The sequence below is a fragment of the Puntigrus tetrazona genome, unplaced genomic scaffold (assembly GCF_018831695.1).
Source record: "Puntigrus tetrazona isolate hp1 unplaced genomic scaffold, ASM1883169v1 S000000234, whole genome shotgun sequence".
NCBI lineage: Eukaryota > Metazoa > Chordata > Actinopteri > Cypriniformes > Cyprinidae > Puntigrus > Puntigrus tetrazona.
Genome location: NW_025047902.1, coordinates 302501 through 325793, shown reverse-complemented (window position 1 = coordinate 325793; position 23293 = coordinate 302501). Strand labels below are relative to the sequence as shown.

At 41.1% G+C, this 23293-nt stretch overlaps 2 protein-coding genes across 2 annotated transcripts in view; both read left to right on the top strand.

Annotated features, from left to right (window-relative positions):
- Positions 1-11663, top strand: part of LOC122333341 (voltage-dependent T-type calcium channel subunit alpha-1I-like) — a 71883-nt gene extending 60220 nt beyond the window's left edge. The window contains exons 32-37 of the mRNA XM_043230910.1: positions 371-733; positions 2815-2961; positions 3494-3628; positions 5340-5484; positions 6254-6450; positions 7091-11663. Coding sequence (XP_043086845.1) covers positions 371-733; positions 2815-2961; positions 3494-3628; positions 5340-5484; positions 6254-6450; positions 7091-7663 — 1560 coding nt within the window. The 3' untranslated portion in view covers positions 7664-11663. The remainder of the gene's footprint in view (positions 1-370; positions 734-2814; positions 2962-3493; positions 3629-5339; positions 5485-6253; positions 6451-7090) is intronic.
- A 10566-nt stretch (positions 11664-22229) lies between these two features.
- zgc:92360 (uncharacterized protein LOC436988 homolog) overlaps positions 22230-23293 on the top strand; it is a 10017-nt gene continuing 8953 nt past the window's right edge. Inside the window, exon 1 of the mRNA XM_043230900.1 lies at positions 22230-22439. Within this exon, the coding sequence (XP_043086835.1) occupies positions 22352-22439 (88 nt within the window). The 5' untranslated portion in view covers positions 22230-22351. The remainder of the gene's footprint in view (positions 22440-23293) is intronic.

The window sequence follows — 23293 nt, the reverse complement described above, 5'->3', positions numbered from 1 at the left end:
AATGCTGCCAAAAGACGGAAAACTAATGCATTTTCACCATGTTTATTGGAATAAAATGTTCATTTGCGCACATTTCTAATACAAAAATCTGAACACGGAGCGAAGTCAGTTTAAAAATTCTTGTTAAATTTTCCGAATAAAATTCTGAAAATATTTCAAAAGTTGTATATAATCAAATGAATTGCATATAAACAAATCCCTCTGTGAAAAAACCCTTAGGATATTGAAGATTTAATGGATCATTTTGGGAAAACCGCCTTTAAAAATAAGTCTATCTATTGACACACAGAGATAAAGAAGCACTTAACGGTGTGTTTTGAATGCTTTCTTTCTACTAGTTTGAGGAAAACACACTCTGCTTTGTTCCCAGGACACACTGCGCGAGTGTCCGCCGGGCGACAGCTACTCGTGTAACTCCAGCCTGCAGATCATCTCGCCCATGTACTTCGTCAGCTTCGTTCTGACCGCTCAGTTCGTCCTGATTAACGTGGTGGTGGCCGTGCTGATGAAGCACCTGGACGACTCCAACAAAGAGGCTCAGGAGGACGCGGAGATGGACGCGGAGATCGAGATGGAGCTGGCGCAGGGCGGGCTGTGCTGTCTGGGCCGTCTGGACCGTCCGGCCGGGGCCGATGGAGGCTGCGGGACCAGACCGGCGGTGATGGCTGCGGCTCACTCTCACAGTAACACTAACAGCAGCCAGAACCAGAGGAGGCTCTACTCACCGGCTCAGGTGGGGCTCGCTCACATCTGTGTTCTTCAAACTCATTAAAGCTCATTAAAGTCTGGATTCTGATTGGATGTCGATGTCTTTAGCATTTATGTTATGGAGACAAAAATCATTATTGAAATGTATTTTTAATAGTTTTAGAAATCATCTGCATTGTGAACTGACTCTAAAACCTGAACTAAAACTCTGAGTGACAGGGCTTCTGTTGTCATGTGGGATTTACACACTGTGCTTGTGTGTGTGTGTGTGTGTGTGTGTGTGTGTGTTTGTGATTTACGTACTGTACTTGTGTGTGTGTGTGTGTGTGTGTTTGTGATTTACTGTACTTGTGTGTGTGTGTGTGTGTGTGTGTGATTTGTGTACTGTACTTGTGTGTGTGTGTGTGTGTGTGATTTACGTACTGTACTTGTGTGTGTGTGTGATTTGTGTACAGTACTTGTGTGTGTGTGTGTGTGTGTGATTTACGTACTGTACTTGTGTGTTTGAGTGTGTGTGTGATTTGTGTACTGTACTTGTGTGTGTGTGTGTGTGTGATTTGTGTACTGTACTTGTGTGTGTGTGTGTGTGTGTGTGTGTGTGTGTGTGTGTGTGTGTGTGATTTACGTACTGTACTTGTGTGTTTGAGTGTGTGTGTGTGTGATTTGTGTACTGTGTGTGTGTGTGTGTGTGTGTGTGTGTGTGTGTGTGTGTGTGTGTGTGTGTGTGTGTGTGTGTGTGTGTATGCAGACAGGTTTCTTGCTCTATAATCTGACTGTAAAGGCTTTGTTTTTGAAGCGGGACAGCAGTCATGAATCTCTCATGAGTCATTACACAGAGTGATTGTAAATTTCCTCCCTGACATCTGACAGCCCACAGTGTGTGTGTGTGTGTGTGTGTGTGTGTGTTAATGGAGACACGTTGTGAGTCATCAGAGGAAATGAAGTCGCAGCTGAAACACAAAACAATCTGTCCACGTGTGATGAGCAGGGTCTGGTTCACACTGACAGTGATTTATCTGAGCTCGCGGGGGGCCTTCACACCGCCGGACCCTCGGCTCTCATCACTTGACTTTAGAATGTTTCAGTGCCGACAAACGATTAATCACCATTAATAACATATCGTTTTGTTTACATAGCAGGCTATATATGTGTATATACTGTATTTATTATGCATATATAAACACATGCATGTATATATTTAAGAAAAATATGTTATGTTTATATATTAAATGTATTACTATATATATAACATAGAAAATACGAATATAAATATATAAAGTATATAAAGTATATAATGCATATGCATTTGTATTTATAATATATATATAATGTAAACAAAATGTTTTATTTTGTATCTGATTAATCATATAACAGCACCACTTTTTTTTTCTTGCAATTTTTCTGATTTTTCTTGATGTGAGACACTGACTGATGGTGTGTGTCTATGATCTCGGGTCATCTGCTGGGTTACTGGACCGAGTTCATCCGTCTGAGTTCTGAATGATTGATCAGGCCACACGCTTCACACACACACACACACACACACACACACACACACACACTCACACACACACACACACACACACACACACATACACACTCACACTCACACACACACACACACACACACACACACACACACACACACACACACACACACACACACACACACACACACACTCACACACACACACACACACACACACACACACACACACACACACACACACACACACACACACACACACACACACACACACACACACACACACACACACACACACACACACACACACACACACACACACACACACACACACACACACACACACACACACACACACACACACACACACACACACACACACACACACACACACACACACACACACACACACACACACACACACATGTTTTCCAGTACAGACATCCAGACATCATAAAAAAAACGGTGCAAGGAAAAAAATAGCACATGAAAAAAAGTACTTTTAATTAATTTATTTTTTTTATGATTCAGTGCGTGTCCAGTGATCTAGTCACTCAGATTGTGTGTGTGTGTGTGTGTGTGTGTGTGTGTGTGTGTGTGTGTCTGTGTGTGTGTGACAGGAGAACCAGTGGCTGGAGAGCGTCTCTCTGCTGATGAAGGACTCGTTGGATGGAGAAATGCAGATGATTGATAATCTCTCAGGATCTGTGTTCCACCATTACTGCTCTCCACCAATCAGACGAGACGACAGGAGCCAATCAGGAGAGGTGAGCATACACACTTCCTGAAAACTCCAATTCCTCAGCAGATTCTGAACGGTTTTAATCAGCTGAACCCCTTAGACGTTTAATTGAGATTTAAATTTTAAATTTCAGTAATTTAGGAACACATTTGCATGTTTACAGTTCTCTTCTGTTAATAAAAATGTAAATGACTACTATTAAATCACTGAAGTTCTTCAACAATTTTTAAATAGTTTAATTTTTAAATTTTTGTTGCAACGTGCAGTTATGTGAAAGCCCACAGACAAATGATCATCAAAGATCTCATTCGCAGAGAATTACGTGAAACTTCATCCTGGCTAATTGTTTCACACATAGGACTAATTCTGAATTAAATAAACAACAGTGTTTGATGAGAAGAGAAGCTGCATTTAAAATTCTGTCTGTGACGGATCATAGCGTGTGTGTGTGTGTGTGTGTGTGTGTGTGTGTGCAGTAGGTCATGTGACAGAGCGCTCAGATCTCTGCGTGCTCCAGTGTTTGACAGCTTCCCGTGGCGATGGTGTGTGTTTTGTAGATCCGTCTGGCGGAGGTCGAGCAAACGTCTCTGATGTCGGAGCAGCTTTCAGATAAATCCTCCTCACTGGCGCTGGCTGATGACATCAGCCTGGACGAGCACAGCGACTACCAGCTGTTGAACAGGGACCGGAAGGTGTGTGTGTGTGTGTGTGTGTGTGTGTTGGCGAGAAAGTCCTGGTGGACTGGTGGAGGGGTTTTGCATCTGAGGGAGAATATCCCAAATACATAATATTGTACAGTCACCATTATGCAGATGATCACAGATATAATGCTTTCTATTAGTGGTCGTCCTTCACAAACTTAACAACAATTTTATCTTAGGCAAATACAAAATGATTCGATACAAGCATTTAAGCCAAATGTAATATATGCAATATTTTTAACCCATGAGAGAAAATCAGGCCAATGCAACAGTATAAATTAACCCAAAAATTGCAGATTTGGCAACCAAGCATCCAACACCAACTGCATCCGAAGTTATTTAAATACTAGAGGATCCCTGATGCGGGAAAATTAAATAGAATATTATAATGTTTGCAAGAGAAGGAGTAAACGGTCTGGGTAAAGAAAACTGTTCTCCAGGCTTTAATGCAAACACACACACAATGAATGCTGACTGTAGAACGCAAAAAACAAATCCCAGATATTTTGGGTGATTCACTTTTTGGTGATATTCTATTTTTTTAAGTCCAAAGAGAGGATGTGTGCAGGAAAAATAGGACACATGTTCACCATAGATTAATCATTATTGACACGCTTAATTAACGGATAAGTGCATGGGTCTCTCGGGGGGATGTGTAAAGCTCCTTTGGGCTCGTGTCAGCAGGATCTTCTCGCTCTATCTGTGTCTCTGATGCTTCTGCTGTCAGACTCGTGTGGAGAAGACGGAGAACATGCTTGACTCGAACTGAACACCTCAAAGAAAATATTCTCTTTAAGAAAATCATCTGTCATCCTGAGCTCACCGTAGGCATAGCTTGATGTTTCAGCATTTTGGGGCCGAACCAAGAAAAAAATGATTTTTTACACCAATAAAATCACTCTTGTGCAGCTTACACAGATCAGAAGTAAACGCGTGAGATTGTCATGATACGCTGCATGCAAATTACTTTAAAGGGCTGCGCTGCATCTATTTTAAACACTTTGGAAAATAAAGCACTATAAACATGTTTGTCAACACAATCTCAAAGGCTTTTATTAAGCAAATCAAGGAGTGAATTAGTCTCCCGCTGTTTTAAACCGATCTGCTGGGCATGATTCAAGTTAAATGTACAAAAGCAGGCGCACAAGCATTGTATTGATTAAATCTAAAAACAGTTGAAAAAACAGTTATTATATTATATAGTATAAACCGTGTTCAGGTTGTGTTGTGTGCAAATTAACATTTTGCTGTAATGTAGATGTAGAACACTTGTGATGTGTCTCTTATGCTCATCAATGCTGTATTTTTTTTATCAAAAATACAGAAAAACTGTTGTGCAACTTAATATTTTTTAGGACCTGTGATACTTTTTTCAAAATTATTTGATGAGTGAAAACTTAAAATGCTATTTTCGAACAATAAACATATTATTAAACCTCTTACTGATTCCAAACTTCTGGGCACAGTATACCCTTTGGTTTTTGCCTCTTAAATTAGGAAACAACTCTTCTCAGTGGAAAACAAAAGATATTTAGCAGTTATGTTCATGCTGCCTTTTGTCCTGATGAAATAAATGACTTATAATTTATATTTTTCTGTGACTTTTTTCTATTCTTGATTATGGAGCTGGAACAGCTCTCAGATCTGCTCGGGTCGTAGGTTTGGTGTGATCTGAGAGCTGAAGCGCTGTGTTTCTGTACAGGAGCACGGCAGCGCTGACCTGATCTCCGGCAGACTCGTGTGCAGGAGATTTCTCTCTCAGAGCGAAGCGTCCAGTCCGGGGCGAGACAGACGGGATGTTCGGTGTGAGACGGGTCACCGGCGCCGGTCTGCAGCTCGCTGCGGAGGTCAGGCTCCATCTGTGTGTGTTCTGCTCTCGCTTACATCAGATGTGTTCTTACACTTACACCTAGATATCTGTTTGTCTGTCTGGATGTCTGGAGACTGGTTGGGCTTAAAACATTACAAATGTAAAATTTCTGCTTACACCATGTCCTAATTAATCAACTTGACAAGATTCAAGCGACAAGCAATTTAAGTGTCCACACCAGACGTGATGCGACAGAATCAATCAAATATCACAGCCAATCAGAAGCGTGCGTGGGCGGACTCTCTTTTTAACATCATTACGTTAATGGAAACCCACAACAGTTTGAACGTGTAGTTTTAGACATTTAACTGAATGTTAAACTAAGGCCTTGCCCGCACTAATATGTTATCCTTTGAAATCAGATCTTTTTCACTCTGTTTTGACAAAGACAATAAACACTCAACTGCAACAATGTATTGTTTATCACTGTTATTTAAGCATATGGAACATATTTGACTGCTATTGTGGAGTAAAAAGGTTAGAATGATCTCTTTTGTTGGACAACAGGTTTAAAAATGTGAATTCAAGGGAAGATTAGCTTTGGGCATGTTAATTGAAGCATGTTTAGCTTAGCTAGTTAATAGAAGGCTATCTGCTGCCATCAGAACAAGTGTAATTACTACATTCATTTGCTCCTCAGATACTTGTTTTTAGGTTGGAATGGTATGTAGCATAACTCTTGTAGTTGTAGTGTAAAAGCACCTGTTGTATTCTGCTGAAATGAGCTGATGGTTTGTGTGAGGCAGATGGCAGTGGAGGAGACGGCCAGACGTCTTCACCTCTCTTTCATCTCCCGGCTGAGTTCTTCCACCCCACCACCGCTGCGATTCCCCAGGGCAGCCCAGCCACCGGAACGACCCAGCCGGGCTCCAGACATGCATCTCCAGCCTCTTGGGCTTCTCTCAGGTCCCCAGGGGCCAACAGCAGGGTCATAGGCTCTCAGGTAAGGGACTGCACATGTACAACATGACAGACAACCATTCAGACTCAATCAGCAGGGTCTGAATGGTTGTACAGTCAAGTGTCTAGATACCATGGTTCAAGGATGAAGGATGAAGGTCTCAACTAAAACCTTTCTTGTTCATCTAAAAACAACTTAAATTAAAGCCAGTCTGCCACATCTACTAACCTACTAACTACTAACTAACCTGCTCCACTTCCTTCCACTATAGAAAAGTAAAGTCAAAACATCCCGGTATACTAGTAATACTAGTAAAATCCCAGTAAACTAACAATTCAACATACATCACCAAGCTAAGCACTACCTAAAATGAAATGGAAACCATCTTTTGAACAAATTAATTTATAATGTAATTTGATAATTTAGTTTGTCTCACATTTCTTTATATCACATGGAGAGGACACTTTTGTGCAGCACGTTTGTGTAAACCCAATTTCCTGGTGGACTGGTGCACCCTTTATTCCTTCAGGATGGGTAAACCCCACAATCCATTTATTTATTTTTTTTTCTGCGCAGTTGCGGACAGAAAATTTGCAGTTGCAGATCTGGGTCACTGAGGGCTCTCATTTTCACATGCAAATTTGCTTCTGTTTATTGACTCTCTTGTGGTTTCCCGCTGCAGACATCCCACAGTACCTCGTCGCTGGCCACGGGAAGTTCAGCAAGCAGCCTGCAGACCATGCTGGAGGAGGGCATCTCCTCATCAGGAGACCCTACCCTACCCTTGATCTGCCGAACCCACGTCCCTCCTCCAGAACTCAGCCAGAGATCTCACGCTCCACAGACTCTATTCAACCTCCAGGCCACCAGAGGGCGCCACAGGAATCGGAGCAGATACAGTGACTGCACAAACCCTAACTGGATCCGACAGGACCCCTCTAATGAGGACACTGGATCTGGGGTTAGGGCCGCAGGACCTAGTAATCCGGAACAGTTATCGGATAATCTGAGTAGCTTCTCTTTGACATCTCTGCACCCACCTGATTCGCTGCCACTGCCGCTGGCCAAGAAGTGCAACAGCACTGGAAGTCTAGCACAGGGGAGCCTAGCGATCCAGAATAAGGATGGGAGGTGCATGTTGGGGTTTGATTTCTGTACTGAAGCAACGGGTGAGGAAACTGAGAGGGATTTGTCCACCGTTGGCTCCAAGACGTGCAGCCAGACTGTTGGTTCTGGCTGCCGTAAGAACAGATGAAATGCACGTGTTTGGTCCAGTGTTTGGTCTTTTCTGTGAACTAGTCTCCATGTTTATCTCCAATGACACAAACCTGTTCCTGTCGTGCTACTGACCAGCTGAAGCTCACAGACACAGCGACACGGTGTCTTTTCTTCTTCAGGGCATTACATTTACACTGGACGTCTCGGGGGAGATGCAGTCGTCATGGAGTAGCGTAGAACATTGTGGAACTGACTACATTCATTCCTAGACAAAACAGACTAAGAACCTCACCAGCCGGAGTGTGTAGCGATCTGTAGGTGACACCGGGCGTGTAGCATGTGACACGTTCAACGCAGAAAGGTGCCGTGCAATGCTGCGTTCATGTCATGTCGAAATTACTGCCATTATGAGTGCTGTCTTTGAGAAAGTCATTTTCTTCTAATAGCATCTTGAAACACTGTGGAGGACATGCCTTTTTTTCCTCAGAGAAAATTGTTGGCAAATTGTCTTGTTTAAAGCATAAACTTGACTAAATTTAGCTTGTCATGTTTTCCCCAAGGATGTTTCGATGCTTGTACTGGGAAACGAGACAAAATACTGAACAAGAAAAGAAGTACATCTGATAGTGTACAAGTACTATATTTGATGAGGAATATGTGCTTTCTTTGTTTTTGTATCAGTGTGTGGATGTGGATGTACTTCATGTTTGTTATGTGACCTATTGAGCCAGTTGCGTCGCTATAAGTCGAATCACCTTAATATAGCTCTTTATGCAATACTGACTGTGTCAAAGCAGCTTTACAGTGCTAGCAGTCTGTCGATAATGCAAGAGGGCAATGACAAAGAGTCATATTTCCAGCTAAAGTCAATTCAACGATGATTCAGTTATGGCATCATCAAGTTTAGCTCTCTTCCAGTAGTGTCTGTGCAATCGGTCTAGCGTCCCAAACTAAGCAAGCCAAAGCTGACAGTGGCAAGGAACCAAAACTCCATGGTGACAGAATGGAGAAAAACCCTTGGGAGAAGCCGGGCTGAGTCAGGGGCCAGTTCTGCTCTGGCCAGATGAAACCAGCATGGTGTGGCTTTAGTGCCATATAAAATTACTCTGCTGTGGCCTCATGGGATAGCAATGTGTCCACTAGCTGAAGGTCAGGCAGGTACTTTGTGCTGTTTTATGAATTTTAACATACTGCTCATTTCAGATACTGTATTAAAATAGGAAAATAGGCATATTCTGAAGCACTGGATGGACTTTTAACAGGAAAGCTCTTGCATTAAAACCCAAAACAGGTCATTTGGTACCTATAGTATAGAGTGATGCAGCAGAGATGTCAAAACCCAGAAGGTTAATTCACATGTGGTTCTTAATTGAAATTTTATTAATGCGGGACAGTTTAAAAGTCTGAAAATGAGCTAAAGATACACATTAAAGCATCATTAAACTCATTGTTGATCTAGAAGCGCATAATTTCTGCGTCGGTGTTCAGATCTCGTGCAGTAATTCTGACGTGACGTGAGCGTGGCGTTAGAACGCCGTCTTTTGCTTTATTCTTACGTGGGAGGATTGAGTTTTAGCAGCCGCCCACAGATCATTAGAGCTGCAGGGTGAGTTTAGAAACGTGTGATGGTAGTTAGGAATATTGACTTGACTGAGGAAATATCTGAAGCCCAAACCACGACACGCACTGAATGCTGGACTCTGCAGGATGATTGAGGATCTCGTAGGGTTTGTTATTGGATGTTCTGTGTTTTAGTGTAATGATGGTGGAAGCAGAAACATGAGCTCTGATCCTAAATCCAGTGAGAAGCCCAGCTAGAAAACATTGCAGTTTTTATCACATTTATCATCCAGAAGACAGCCGTAAGATCCCCTAGCATACGTGTAGATGAACATGCGTCCCAGCAGATCTTTATTTTTTGAGACATGCATGAGTTCTTGGAAAGCATTTATGCATTTTTATGTCCATGATGTTGAGCTGGTGTTTAGTTCTGTTTTCGCTCGACTGTTTAATTTCAATGTAAACGGCAGGGTCTCTCACTAGAGTTTGGATTAGAGCTGATGTTTGTCTCTGGAAATCATGCATGAGAGATGATGTCACTGTACTGTGAAGATGGCAAAAAGTGTTGATTTATTTTTAAAATCTTGTATGAAATTTAATTCTTTTGCTTGCATAGTTTTACATTTCTGTCTTCCACTTTGCATTTTGTACAAACGTCTCCCTAAAAACACATTGACGTGTGTTTCTGAGGCCCAAAACATACTATACACGAGAACATGAACATATCTCTTCTAGCTCTGCATTACATTTCACTTTTGTGTGCATGCCATGCAAGTTTGAGTCGCGAGTTGCTGCAAGCGTCACTCAAGCTGTCTTCTTCAATGCTCAGTTTTCTCTTCTAGTCATTGAATCTTATCGTTTATGATTTTTCAGTCACTTACAGACATTTAATTGGAAATTCTGTCGCCCTCTTCAGACCTACAGTGTTCTTGCCCCTGCATCCCTGGCAGTGTACGATGCGTAGCGTGTGTTTCTTTATTCTTTAATGAGATGCTGAAACGGAGGTAGATCAGTAAAATGATTTTACTGATTTTGTTTCTCATTTGCACATCTGAGTTGTTTGTAAAGGACTCTCAATGCACATTCATTTGCATGATTGCATCTAAATTTATGTAGTATACTTTAGCGTCCTTATTCCAAAACTCTTGCTGCGATCGAATCATTCTTACTGGATCCACAACTGGGCAAATCAGTCACAAAGTCATTGATTTCTCAGACTTAAAAAAAAACATGATATTTTAAGCCTTTTGATGATATATGAAATATATATATATATTCACCTCTAATATTTATGTATTTGTTCTGAAACTCTTTTTAGTACCGTCTTTTCAACCAAGCAATTCTTGTTGCCAGAAGAAGCTTTAGTTTAAATAATCGAGGCATGTTTTTCACTAAATGAACACAAGAATGATGTTTAATACATCAAGTGAACAATGCATAGCAATACTGACCTATATATATTTGTACGGAAACATGTTGAAGCATGTTAAATGGCTTCAGTGATTGTTTTGAATCGATTTATTGTAACGAACCATTCAAAAGTGATGCTGACGTGGTCTTTATGAAACTCTGAGCAAACATAAAGCACCAAAAGCATTTAAACCATTGTAATATTTACTTACTTTATTTATATTGCCGATATAATTTTGCAGTGAATGTTCTGTATACTGCCCAGCCTTATCTCAGAGATTTCCATTTAGATGAAACTGAAATTCTGTTTCGGTTCTTCTGACGTTCAGAGGACCTTCATGCCTTTTCTTGTGCTGTAGCATTTCCTCATTCACAATCCTAATAAAGTGTCTGAACTGCTTTACCGATGTCAGCAGGATTTTGGTTAGCTTGGGTAGTTAATCACATCCTCTAGTTGTGTCAGAGCTTGATTCGGTTCATTGATGTCTGTCATGCTGTAAGGAATCATCTCTGAGTCTGATTTTAGGGTGAACGGTTCGTTTAAGTCAAGTAACGAAGCCTCCCTTCAGAGGAGATCTTAATGAGCTCTTTGAAGTTCTCCGGGAGATCTGTGATTTCAACCACTGACGCTGGGATTGAGAAGATCCCTCAGATCAGAGCGGCTTCATGTTCAAAGCACCGAAGTAGTTCATCATGGAAAATAACAGCAAAATCAAACAATTAGATTCATTACTACTAAATTATCATTGTCTAATTGTTCATAATATCATGAACAAGTTTTGGAAAAACCTTAACAGGCTTGTTTTTAAACAATTAGTTTATGCACTGATTAACATGAACTGACTATAAACAATGTATTGTTAACAGTACAGTTATTTACCGGTTTATTTATGTTAGTTGCTTTTAACCGATGTTAACTGATACAAAAAAAAAAGTATGACTAAAACATTACTAAGATTAATAAATGCTGTTTATTGTTAGTCCATGTAAAGTGATGTAGTTAATATGAAAGTGTAAATATTATTATTATTATTTTTTTTACCATTAAAAAACCTTTCTGTTCTAAAGTATTTTATAATGTAGTTTATTCCCGTGATATTCCCGTGAAAACCTGTTTACTGTAGTTGTGTTCGTAGTTGTTGAGAATCAAGCTGTGTTTATTCTGCTGTCCTAACTAATGTGTTTGTCCCGATCAGAACAGACCGGACTGATGTTCTCCTGACCTGTGAGCCGGTCGGAGCGGCAGATGGACACGACAGGTGTGTGTGTGTGTGTGTGTGTGTGTGTGTGTGTGTGTGTTCTGGACATCTGTCCACATCTGCAGCTGGACCGTGAGCTGACCAAAGTCTCATTAACATATGCTAATGGTCTAGCAGAAGCCACAGCAGGAAGCCCATCAGTCACTGTTTGTCTGCATGAGTTTGAACAAGAGCAGAGCAGATCTGCCACCTGTGTGTGTGTGTGTGTGTGTGTGTGTGTGTGTGTGTGTGTTTCTCTCCTCAGTTCACTCCATGCAAATGCGCAGTGAGCAGCGGTCAGTTATTATGTGGTGTAGACGCCCACGACAGCCATCAGCACAGCCCTCAACCCTCCAGAAATAACATCACGGTCAGTGTCCATTCCTAATGTGTTTGTGTGTGTGTGTGTGTGTGCGTGCGTGCACAGCGGGTCCATCAGCTGTACATGGTCAGTGTCTGATTCAGTCTGTCTGTCTCGATTTACTGTGACATGATGAGATAATGGCTCAGTGTGAGTGTGATTGGCTCTCTGGAGTCGTTTATATCTAATGGTGTTGTCCTCTCTTTCTTCTTCCTTCTCTCTATCTCTCTGTGTGTGTGTGTGTGTGTGTGTTCATCTGACCTTAAGCCGTCCGATCGATTGTATGTCAGTCAGTTTTGATTCTGAAAGTCTGTTCCAGTACAGATGTCTGATGGATGACGCTTAAAAAAAAAAAAAATTAACCAGTTAGCAATTTCCTGATTCAAACATAAAAAAATAACGTTTTAAATAGGCATTAATAGGTGTATTAAAAGTATTTAATTTTTAAAGAATAACATTTTTAGAATTATATCTTAAATTCAAAAATAAACTGTGAAAAATGTGTGTTTTGTCAAATGCTTTTGTTTGTTTTGTTTTCATCAAATGTTTTGTCAAATGTAATTTTTAGTTGAGTTGAAAAGAAATTGGACAGTTCACTTGTTGGACTAATCATCTTTCCCATTTTAAGAACTGTCCCCTTTTTTCACCTGCAAGTATTTACACCAAATTCTATAAATATCGATTTTCTGATTTATTTATTTTTTTATTAAATTTTTTTTTTTACTTAATGATATATTTATTACTGAGAATTAATTAATAATTAATTATTTAACTTCACATTAGAGCTTCAAAAATACATATACATACAGTTGATTTCAATGATTTAGTGGATGCTCTGCAGTGAATGGGTGCCGTCAGAATGATGGTCCAAACCGCTGATAAAAGCATCACAATAATCCACAGCGCTCCAGTCTAACGAACCAAAAATACATCATCTATAATAGCTCCTCCTCCAGGTTCAGCAAAATTAAATTTTTGGTGAACCATTCATTCAAGTTGTTGTCCAGGAAGGTAGTAATGAGTTATAACAAGACACTAAATAAATCAAAAATACTTTTTTTTAGTGCACTCATGTAGAGATGCTGATTTGATGCTGATTGTCCAGATGAAGTATGCTTCGGTCGTTCTGGTCATGACACACATCGGCGTTCATCTCTGAAAACTCATGCAAGTCTCAACAACGTAATATTGAGTTTTACAGACGTTTACAATAACAGCTCTGGATTCAATTTGAATTTCAATTTACTTCTATAATTACAGCTCTCTGCTGCGCACCGATAGTGCTTTAATTAGACGCCGGCGTGATGGCGCTCAAACCCGCTGGAAGCCGACAGCTCATAACGCTCAGATATATACGCCACGCCACAGATTCACCATTAATATCGTTACACGCAATATCTGCACTTAGAAGAGAGTTATGATTTTAACGCCGCAGAACGAGGAGAGGATGGAGGATCGGTTTCAGCTTCAGATTCATCTTTTGTTGCATGGCATTGTGAGAAAAACACAGAAATAGCTCAACACACACATGATTTATGATGAATGAGACGATCTGCCCCAAACCACGTTATAATTACTTCAGTTCAGTGATGAAGTCGAGCGGTGAATCCAAATGAATCTTTTAGTAAGTTGTGACAGAAAACGTGATGCAAGAGCCTGATGGCAAATGGCATATGTTTGCCTCTATATTTAAAATAGTACTTCGGGCAAAATGAGAACGTTAAATAAGACAGTTTGCAGAATGTTCGCACTTTTTAAAATCTGAAATGCACAAAAATTGACAATAATCTTGATAAATATCGAAAAGAGAAATCTCTTCTGCTCACCACGGTTGCTTTTTTGATCAAAAACGCAGTGAAAACAGTTTAATGTCACTTTTCTATATGAATATCTGTTAAAGTTACTGTTTTACTGCTCAAGAAACATTTCTGATTGTTATCAATGTTGAAAAAAGTTGTGCTGCGCAGTATTTATGCTGTGATCTTCTCTCAGGAGTTTCTGATGAAATGACATGTTTGTACGTGCTTATGTCTCATTTTTGGACTTCTGGTGGCATTGACGGTTCCTTGAAGAACCTTCGACCTCAGTGGAAGCTCTCCATTGGGCAAAAGTTCTTTAGATTACTAAAATGTACTTCTGTTAAGAACCGATCCCTGAAAGGTTCTTGGGGGAACCAAAAATGGTTCTTCTATGGCACTGCTTTGAAAACCCCTTAAAAAGAGAGTGAGATGTTCCTTCAAAAAGTCAAAATCCCGATCCCTGCTTCTATCATTTCATGGTGACTTTAAAGCATCATCATTCACGTGATTTAGCGTCTCATTGAAGTCATGTGATGATTTGTGTGAGGATCAGACCCCAATATGGCCTGAAAAAGTTCTGAGAGATGCACAAAGCGACTGCAGTTTACAGCACAGTTAGTGTTGTTCCTCTCACGAAACATCATTACACAGCCACTTTCCAGTTCATACAGTTTTAAAGTGTATCAAATTGCATTTAATGCTCAAATCATCTTGAATCAGAGTCTTTGAAATTTGAGTTGATGATTTATTGGTTTGAGCTTCTTTAAATATTGTCTCTGTGCCTCTGAGGTCTGTGTTAATCCGTGAAGTTTTTGCTCTGTTGTGTGTGTGTGTGTGTGTGTGTGTGTGTGTGTAGATGAGTGATTGATATGCGTGTAGTGAGTCAGTTGAGAGCGTGTCGTGTCTCTGATAAAAGAAAGAAACACAAAGAAGGCCTCTTTGATCTGGTGTCGGTTTCTCTCAGGAGCGTGTCGTTATTTGCTTGTTGTCAGCCATCGACACACACATACAATCACACACCAACATCATCAGCTTTCCTCGTGCTGTCAGCTCGCGTCCCGTCTGTCTGAGCAGCAGATTGGGTTGTGTGTGTGTGTGTGTGTGTGTGTGTGTGTGTAGGTGTGTGTTCTGGTCCCGGTGGAGTCGCTCGATCAGAGGCCGTGTGTGTTCAGCGCGTGTTGGCTAAGACTCAAAGGTTTCCGCTCACAAACATTCCCACCAACGCTGCTCTGATTCACACACTCTCTCACACACACACACACACACACACACACACACACACACACAGACAGAGACTCTTTCACACACATGTAAATTGGTAGTTGATGAATAAATTTTGGACTGTGTCCTATGGTGTGCAAAAAAATAAATACAAATAAATATACATATATAACTTAACACACAAATAACATGAAAAAATTAGAGGTACAAACAGCATTAGAGAGGTTTATCTTTGATGTTTTGTAAATGTCAGGTCCAGCTTCAGGTCTCATCCACCTCCAGCTACGTTGAGCTCTACAACAACCATTCGTTTTGCTGCTTGATATTGAAAATCGCTGCGTTCTATCATGTTATTTTAATGTATTATCTTATATATGTCTGGTATAAACAGTCTGAGCGTTTCTGTTATTTTCCTCGTTACTTCCCTACAGCATCTAACGAACCCGGAGCCTCAGGGTAAGTTCAGAAGAACATTTAAAATCGAACTCTTCTGTGACATTCTCTTTACTGTCACTTTTAATTAATGTATGTGTCACTGATGATTAAAAGAATCAATTTATTTTTTCAAAACAACCATTTCAGAACTGATGGGATGATATCGACCAATCAGCATCCGGGAATGGAATAATGGCTCATTTGTCCATTTCCTCGTGCGCTGGCTTTGAAGCTTTGTATTTTTTTCCGGATTCTGCTTAAATCACCTTGATGTGTCCTCTGCTGCTCTAACGATGTCGGTCGTGTCTGTGTTTGTTTACATGTGATGGGTATTGATCACATGAGGCAGATGCTCAGGATATTAATTGCGTTCGGGTCGCTGTGAATCGTGTCATTCACTGATCCTGATAACCGAGTCCAAACAAAAGCCTCCGTCTGCTTTTCTTCCCAAAACACTCCACCATTTATCCGTCAGCGTTTGAGTAAAAACAAACCAGAATGCGTCTTTGTTGTCGGGCTGCCGCCGGCTGTGTGCCGGGTGTGAAATTGAAAAGTGTCTCGGGCTGTTGTTGATTTTAGCCTCAGTAATTGAAATAGTTGGGAAGGGTCAGACGTGTTTTCCTTCGGTGTTGAGCGGGAATCCTCCTGATCCGTCCCGTGACTCTCCGGTGAATGTTAATGTGTGTGTTCAGTGTGAAGGTCGTTTTAGTTGGATATAATTGCATTTGTCTTTATAAAACCGATGCCAAATTTACACTGCAGACATGCCACAGACGCACGGTTAGGTGTCTTTGCACAGTTCATTTACACACTTAATACAGCAGTATGCTAAGGTGGACTTAATTAAGTCTGGCTTTAATGCAGCATTGCATGCATCTTTAAACTGCATTTTTTAAAGGCAAGGCACAGAACAGCCTTAACCACGCTGTGTAACTTCTGCAATAATTGTATGTCAAAGAATGACATATTGTACACATGCACTCATCTGGAGATATGATTAGTCACCTAGTCGGTTTGAGAAAGACGGGATTCTTTCTGGATTGCTTTTGAAAGAGCATGCAGAAGAGTTTCAGAGGTATCTCTGAGGTACGTGACCCAAATTCCTGTGTAAAATATCTAGTTACAAAAACAAACACTGAACGGAACGGAGACGTGTTTGAGGATAATGTGAGTGAAGTATTAAGAAAGCTGAGGTGATTTATCAGAAGGGTCATGAAAGGCTGTGTTTACCGTGGTAAAATCACTGTATCGCTGAAGTCATGGTCCAAACTTGTGATTTTTATTTAGCAAAACAGAGTTGAGAATACTTTATAGAATGGTGAATATATTGTGTTGACAGTCGAGACATAGATATTTTCCCAGAAGTCTTAGGAGTGACATGAGGGAGAGCAAATAATGACAAAACAATATCTACATGTTGCCATGAAATGCAGTGAAATCCATGTTTCTTGGGGTTTGTTTATTTTTGTACCAAAGAAGGTCCGGGATGTTGAACGGAAGTAAACGCCCCCTGCTGCGATTGGCCGACTTCATCCCACTGTAGCCACGCCCACCTTCAGCATGTGGTGTGTTTCGTTAGTCGAGATGCCAATCGCCGCGATAGATAAATATGTTTAAAACAGCGCAAGTGGCCTGTACTGATTTTATTATTGCAGAGCAAATTCTAAACATCGAGAACCTTTTAATTGTTCATTTCGTGACCCCTTCGGTGCTTTTATAGCTCTGCAATAGCAGACATATGAACCGTGACAGCACTGCTCCTATCTATGAGCTTTAAATGCTGGCGTGTGTGAATCTCACGCTTCACTTTCCTTCAGTCCATGTCTCGATCTCCGTGTTTTGAGTTATCTCTCTTATCATAATGAAGATTGATTACTACCCAGAATCGATGTCCTCCTGTGATCTGTCGGTTCTCAGCTGAAGTTGAGCGGTGCGATTGCATCACTCTGAACCTCGGACTAATTGGCGCTTCTCCGTCTTCGTCTTTGTCTCTCGTCGAGCTCTTAAACCCCAGCGTCTGATTTCTGTGCTTTCAGGTGAGATTGTGACACGCGGTGATGGATTTCAGCTGGCAGCGGTGCAGCTGTGAGCGACGCTGGAGAGTTTCCCCTCATCAATATTAATGCAGCCGCTGCTCAAACACACAGTTTGGTATCAGGACCGAGCAGAGAAACAATCAGAGGAAATATTACAGCAGCAGAGAGACCATAATCAGCAGCACCGCATGAGCTCAGATATATGTGTACTTTTGAGAGAAATTAATACTTTTCTTCATCAAAGATGCATTCGGTCGATTTGATGTGACAGTAAAGACATTTATAATGTTACACAACACTTATAGTTATTGTAGTTCTATCTGTTTTCACAAAAATATTATACCTAAACTTAACAACAATCTTACGAATAGGCAGCAAATTGAGGGAAAAGTCATTGTGAATCGTTAACAGGTTTTAACTATTCTAAAGTTTTAACAGGAATGTTTCTTGAGCAGCAGATCGGCTTCTTAGAATGATTTCTGAAGGACACAGAAATAAAGATTTTCACATATAAAAAAGTAATTTAAAATGGTTACAATATTTCATAATTCATCCTGTATTTTTGATTAAATAAATGCAGCCATGGTGAGCTTCATCAAAAATATTTAAAAATCATAATGTTTCCAAACAGAATCATACTTTATTATATAAACATGGTTTCCTGACCATCAGCTGAACTCCTGGCTGTGTGTGTTGTTTGTCAGATGTCACTAAACTCTATTGTAGAATGGAAGCTATGTAAGTTTCCAAGAGATAAATTATTAATGTCGCACATTTGCAAACTTTCTTCAACAGGAGCCTCAGCAGCGTCTCCTCAACGATTCATGGTTTCCTGACCATCAGCTGAACTCCTGGTGCTGTGTGTGTGTGTGTGTGTGTGTGTGTGTGTGTGTGTGTGTGTCTGTGTGTGTGTGTGTGTGTGTGTGTGTGTGTGTGTGTGTGTGTGTGTGTGTGTGTGTGTGTGTAGCTATCTTTGTGAGGGCCAGTTTGATATTTACAATCTAGTAAAGACATTTTGGCCGGTCCTGATTTTCTGGGAGCCCTTCAAAGGCCTGTTTGAGGCTCAAGACTAGGTTTCAGGGGTCATATTGTAACTGGGTAAAGGGTAGAGTTGGAGTAAGGGTTTAGGTGAGGCACTTGGTTCTGGTTGAGGCTAAGGACTGTGTCAAAGTCTATCCTCACAGAGATAGCATGGCTGTGTGTGTGTGTTTGTGCCCAGAGTCAGTGGTGGTGTGAACGTTGGACACGGCTTCAGCGCGGCGCTGAGCAAACAGACGCCCACCGCAGCCTCCCTCTGAGTCACATCAAACGCCTCCGCCGCGACGGCAAACGGCCGTTAGGATTACAGAGCGCAGCCAGAGCAGATTATGGCCGTATGCTAACAGCTGAGACTAAATCTGCCCGCTAAAGCCTTTACCAGCGACACAAGAGACAATCCACAGCCACGCTGAAGAACACGAGTTGGATGGGAATTCACTCCCAAATCCTTCATTAACTTTTAAAGTGCAAAGCTGCATAAGCTGAACTTCTCAAGCTTTTTACTCATTTATTGTTAGTTCTTCTGCTGGTCAGGAGTATTTAGCTGCCGGTACCTGATCACTGATCTGTAAGTGTGTGTTGATGTTCATCTCTGTGACGTCAGAAAGCTGAAGGAGATCAGAAGAGTCCTTTCTGTGGTTTACTGCATGTCCACAAGCTCTGCAGGGCATTGATGGTTTCACGAGGAACTACTAAATCACGCGATGTTTCTTACGTGTTACTTCGAGGAAGAATATGTCCTTCAAACTAAGAAAACATGATTGTTTTAAGAACTGGTCGCTGAAAGATTATTTAGGGAACCAGAAGGTTCTATAGCTTCACTGTGAAAACGTACTCCTTGGGCTGAGGAGTAAGTCTTAAAGTTGCAGGATGGTTCAGTATAATGGATTTTTTATCGGATAAGATCAAGGAGATCTTTGGTCACGATGGAGCCAAAGAGAATCCAAGAAATAAACAAAGCACATGTAGAGAGAAACTTCAGATACTATGTGTGTGTGTGTGTGTGTGTGTGTGTGTCTTCAGCTGATAAGTAATGATGAATTACAGTGAAATGTGCAGCTCTATTATCTAAAGGTCAGGATGTTAAACTGCTGGTTTATGTGGTGATGTCTTGAAGGAGTAGCTCATTGCTCGTTCTCCTCCTATCTCTTTCTATTTGTCTGTTCTTCCTCAATCTGATTCTTCACACGCGTGCTACTTGTTTTAGATTGCTGAATCTCTTCCTGTTTTTGCTTTGTGCCTCAGCTTCCGTTTTCCTTCTGTGAGTAACACAATCAAAATCTGAAGCATTTGAAAATCTGTTTTCTTCATATAAATATATATATAAACATAGCAATCGTATGTTTCCACGTGCATACGATACGCAGCTAACACACAACCCTAAACCTCTACCCATGGCATATAAAGTCTGTTTGGAGGTTTTGATATTATTTGGCGTATTATTTCACGCAGGACCAGAGGACGCAGACCCACTGTCGAGAGCTGGGGCTTGCAAACTTCTGCAATTTTGTTTGCGAATACAGTCTGCGATTAATCTCTTTGTCATCCATTCAGCTCAGTTTACTCATTATAGCACTTTTCGCAATGCATTGTTCCACAGCAGCTTTAAGTGAAAAGTACTTTAAAGCCCTTCAAAGCCTCTCTGAGATGGTTACGTAAATTAGGAAAATCCTTAAGGGGAAGCGAGACTTTCTTCGTCTTGATTAAAGAATTACACATCCCTGCAGATTCTCATAAAGGCGAATGGTAAAATCTGTAGAGCGGCGCGAGCCATTATAATGTTTGGCCTGTAAATTCTATTCGCCCCGTAGATGAACTGTTTCCCGGGCTATGTAAATGAATCATTTGTGTGAATGCGATTTCGGAGAAAGACTGCAGGTGTCTAACAAAAACTAATGGATGGTGACGTGAGGTCAGGCTGATGAGCCGGACTGTCACCGGCCTGGACGCACAACGGCTTTTAATGGATCGTGTCACTTCTTTAATCGCTTCAGTCCGCCAGCGTTCATCCGCACAAACGATGACTGAGCAGTGAGAGTCTGATTCATTATCCTTCGATCTGCTGTAATGTCCGTGAGGAAGCCTGCTTCGGTGCCTCAGCTCTTTATTTATTTGTGCTATTTCGGTGGTCGTTGTGGCAGCATCATTTGGGGTTGCCATGGAGACAGTGTTACAGTCACAGCACATCTGATCTACTGTATCCCTGCGGTCGGTCAGTCTGATGAAGATCTGTGCTGAACCCGGAGGCCCGATGCTCAGAATGAAAAGTGAAGGGTTGAAAATAAAGTAGATAGTACGCTAAATAAACGTATTTACTATTACGCAAAAATGACTCTGACGTGCCTATAATAAGCGCTTTTCGCGTGCATATGACACGGAATCTGTTGACGTGAATATGATACGCATACAGGCCCGCGACACCAGTTACGTAGCATATGCACGCCGACGTAATTGTTGCGTTTTGCACGTTTTTGTTTCTCTTCGGAGTGATTATAGGCTCTTTCACGAGATCAGTTAGGAGCGAACGGAGATGTGTGTGTGTTCAGATGATAAGTGAACGATTTCCACAAGTCTGGTGAGTTTACACTGAGAACCTACTATAATAAAAAGCAAAGCATGCCTCTGAATGTACCAGCTGTAAGGAATCCGGCTGCTGATTTATCTATTTATCTATACATCACCCCACGTTCCCGTGATATCTCATCAATAGAAGTGATTATTTGAGCTCGTCGGCTGATTCTCAAAGATCTGCCTCCACCATGTGGACAGACAGTGACAGTGAAAGCGTGTATGGTTATTAAAATCTTTAGCAATTCATAAAATGTATGTAAACATCTTTGCATTTTATTTTCGCATAGAATTCATCTCGTGCTCTTTCTAATAAACCGGGCATTGTACTCCATGAGAGAGACTGATTTATGTTCTTCTGTTGTGTGTGCAGAAATAAAAGCATAAGTCATTCATATGTTTCATACTGAGGTCAGCTTACTGGATGATTTATCACATTTAGTAAATACATATATGTTTATGAAGTTTCTAATAAGAGTTTTTCGGCTAGAACAAACTGTCATGCATGTATTTATTAAAACGGCATCAAGTCTATTATATCGTAGCTTATGTTTCAAATACAAACCAGATTATTATTATTTTTAATAATTGTAAAAAATACTAATAATAAAGAAAACGATAAAAAATTGTATTACAGCAATTTCTTTCTTTTTTCTTTCGGCGGGTCTGGTCTTCCTGGGTGTTAATATTCATAATTATGTCAAATAAATAATTCGTTTATACGTCTACTCTTTAAATTGGTGTAGGTTATATGTACAGTACATGCATGCTATTTATATGTAAATAATGTCTTAAAATGAGTGTAGTGTGTAAATAATAGATGTTTAATCTGTGAGTTTAAATGTTTATGGCGTGTTGATGTGATGGCGCTCTGGAGCACACACACACACACACACACACACACACACACACACACACACACGCATACTGTGGTGTTTCTGATGCGGAACAACAAGTCTGAACAAACTCTACGCTCCACTTCCGAATGTTTGAAACACCTCCATCAGCCCAGCTCCTCCTGCTCCTGAGGAGACACCGACCCGCCGCTCCACCGGACCGATGACGGACAACGAACGAGCCGCCAGAACCCTCAAACACGTTCTTCAGAAGCCGGGGAACGGCAGCTGCGCGGACTGCGGCGCCGACAGTAAGTCACGGCTCCTCGCGCGCACCGAACATAAAGCGATCGACCGGAACCGAACCTGCGCGAGCGGAGGATCACTCACCTGACTCACCTTAAACTGATCTTTCGTACTACATATTACAGCGTTACTTTATTATACGTGATTCTAATGAGAATTCAGAGAAGTCAGATGGGAAACTCCTTGTTTTAGGTCTTAAAGGAAGCGCGTGCATGCGTTTTCAGACATACCTGAGTGATCAGAGACTGAGGGGTTTTGTGAAGGAGGATGAGCTCATGAAAGTGCGTGAGATTAGGGCTGTGGGGTGTAGATGCGTGTCACGTGCACGCCAAAGACGAGTATTATATGCACGTCAAACACACACAAGTACATTTCTGCTGGTCGGATTTTCTCTCTGTGTTCCGTGTAAGGCAGGCTTTGATTTCAGTAACTCTGCAGCGGCATATTTTCCCTCTGATTCAGGATGATTCACTTAGAAGTTTAGAAATGATATCCCAGAGGTCAGGACTGAGTCTGTCTGGACAGGAGCTGCTGCTGAAGACATTGTCAGATATAGACTGAAGGTGTGGCTGTGTGTGATTTCTACATATTTCTAGAGAGAGAGAGAGAGAGAGAGAGAGAGAGAGAGAGATGGGATGTGTGGGAGTGGTTGAGAGGACTGATGAAGAAACAGGAAGTGTGTTTCTCCACATTGCCCACTGTAACACATGAAGAAATACAGAAAGAGCCAAGGAGAGTCGCTCTGCATTGCCTCCAGGCAGCTATTTTCAGGCCTGCAGGACCGTTCTGTTCACTTAAACATTCTGCAGGTTATCTGGAAGGTTTTCGATTATTTTAAATGTCGTTTTAGTATGAGAGT